General features: G+C 53.7%; 1 protein-coding gene across 1 annotated transcript in view; it reads right to left on the bottom strand.

The window, feature by feature from the left end:
- DSTYK (dual serine/threonine and tyrosine protein kinase) overlaps positions 1-975 on the bottom strand; it is a gene marked incomplete at its 3' end in the record, with an annotated part of 86,847 nt that overhangs the window by 84,770 nt on the left and 1,102 nt on the right. The window contains exons 2-3 of the mRNA XM_018574038.1: positions 909-972; positions 529-609 (exon numbers count right to left, since the gene is read on the bottom strand). Of these exons, the coding sequence (XP_018429540.1) occupies positions 529-609; positions 909-972 (145 nt within the window). The remainder of the gene's footprint in view (positions 1-528; positions 610-908; positions 973-975) is intronic.

Below are 975 nucleotides of genomic sequence, written 5' to 3'. Positions count from 1 at the left end.
GAAGAAGGAGGAGGAGGAAGAAGGAGGAGGAGGAAGAAGAAGGAGGAGGAGGAAGAAGGAGGAAGAGGAAGAAGGAGGAAGAGAAAGAAGGAGGAAGAGAAGAGGAGAAGAGGAGGAGAAGAGAGAGGAGAAGAGGAGAAGAGAGAGGAGAGAGAAGAGAGAGGAGAGAGAGGAGAGAGAAGAGGAGAAGAGAGAAGAGGAGAAGAGAGAGGAGAGAGAAGAGGAGAAGAGGAGAAGAGAGAGAAGAGGAAGAGAGAGGAGAGAGAAGAGGAGAAGAGGAGAAGAGGAGAAGAGGAAGAGAGAAGAAGAAGAAGAGGAGAAGAGGAGAGAATATGGAGGAGAGAAGAAGGAGAGAAGGGGAAAGAAGAGGAAAGAAAGAAGGGAGAAGAAGAAGAAGAGAGAAGAAGAAGAGAGAAGGGAGAAGAAGAAGAGAGAAGGGAGAAGGGAGACGGAGAGAAGGGTGAAGAGAAGGGAGAAGAGAACAATTGACGCTCCTGAACCAAAGTGAAGCCGCCGACTCATCCTCACTGCACGACGCCGGTTGGGAAAAATCCCCCGGGTCAGAACGAGCAGACGCTGCAGTAATCACTCCCACCTCTTCTGACTCCCCTGAAAGAACAGGAGACAGCGACAACAGTGTGGTTCTTAGAAGGCCGCTGCATCAACGCGCGGTCAACGCAAGACACGTTCACAGTGGATAAAAACACCTCCAAGGACAGTGCAGTACCGGAGTACCGCAAAAGGGAGCAATGGTGACTGGAAAGGGACGCAGGCATACTGGACGCACATAGCGGGGGAAAGGGAAGCATCCGCTAAGGGAAGCCCGCAGCCCTCACAAGTCACCGCAGAATGCTTGTGCCTGGGGACCCCAGCAGGAAGGAGACCCCCCCGCCCCCCCAGCAACTCACGGCCCCTGGTACAGCAGACTTGTAGGCCCAGCAAAACATCCTCCAGCAGGTGGACCCCGACAGCCTG

The sequence above is a fragment of the Nanorana parkeri genome, unplaced genomic scaffold (assembly GCF_000935625.1).
Source record: "Nanorana parkeri isolate BGI_ZX_2015 unplaced genomic scaffold, ASM93562v1 scaffold2691, whole genome shotgun sequence".
In the NCBI taxonomy this organism is placed as follows: Eukaryota; Metazoa; Chordata; class Amphibia; order Anura; family Dicroglossidae; genus Nanorana; species Nanorana parkeri.
Note: the sequence above shows the minus strand (reverse complement) of the source record. Positions and strands in the feature narration are given on the sequence as shown.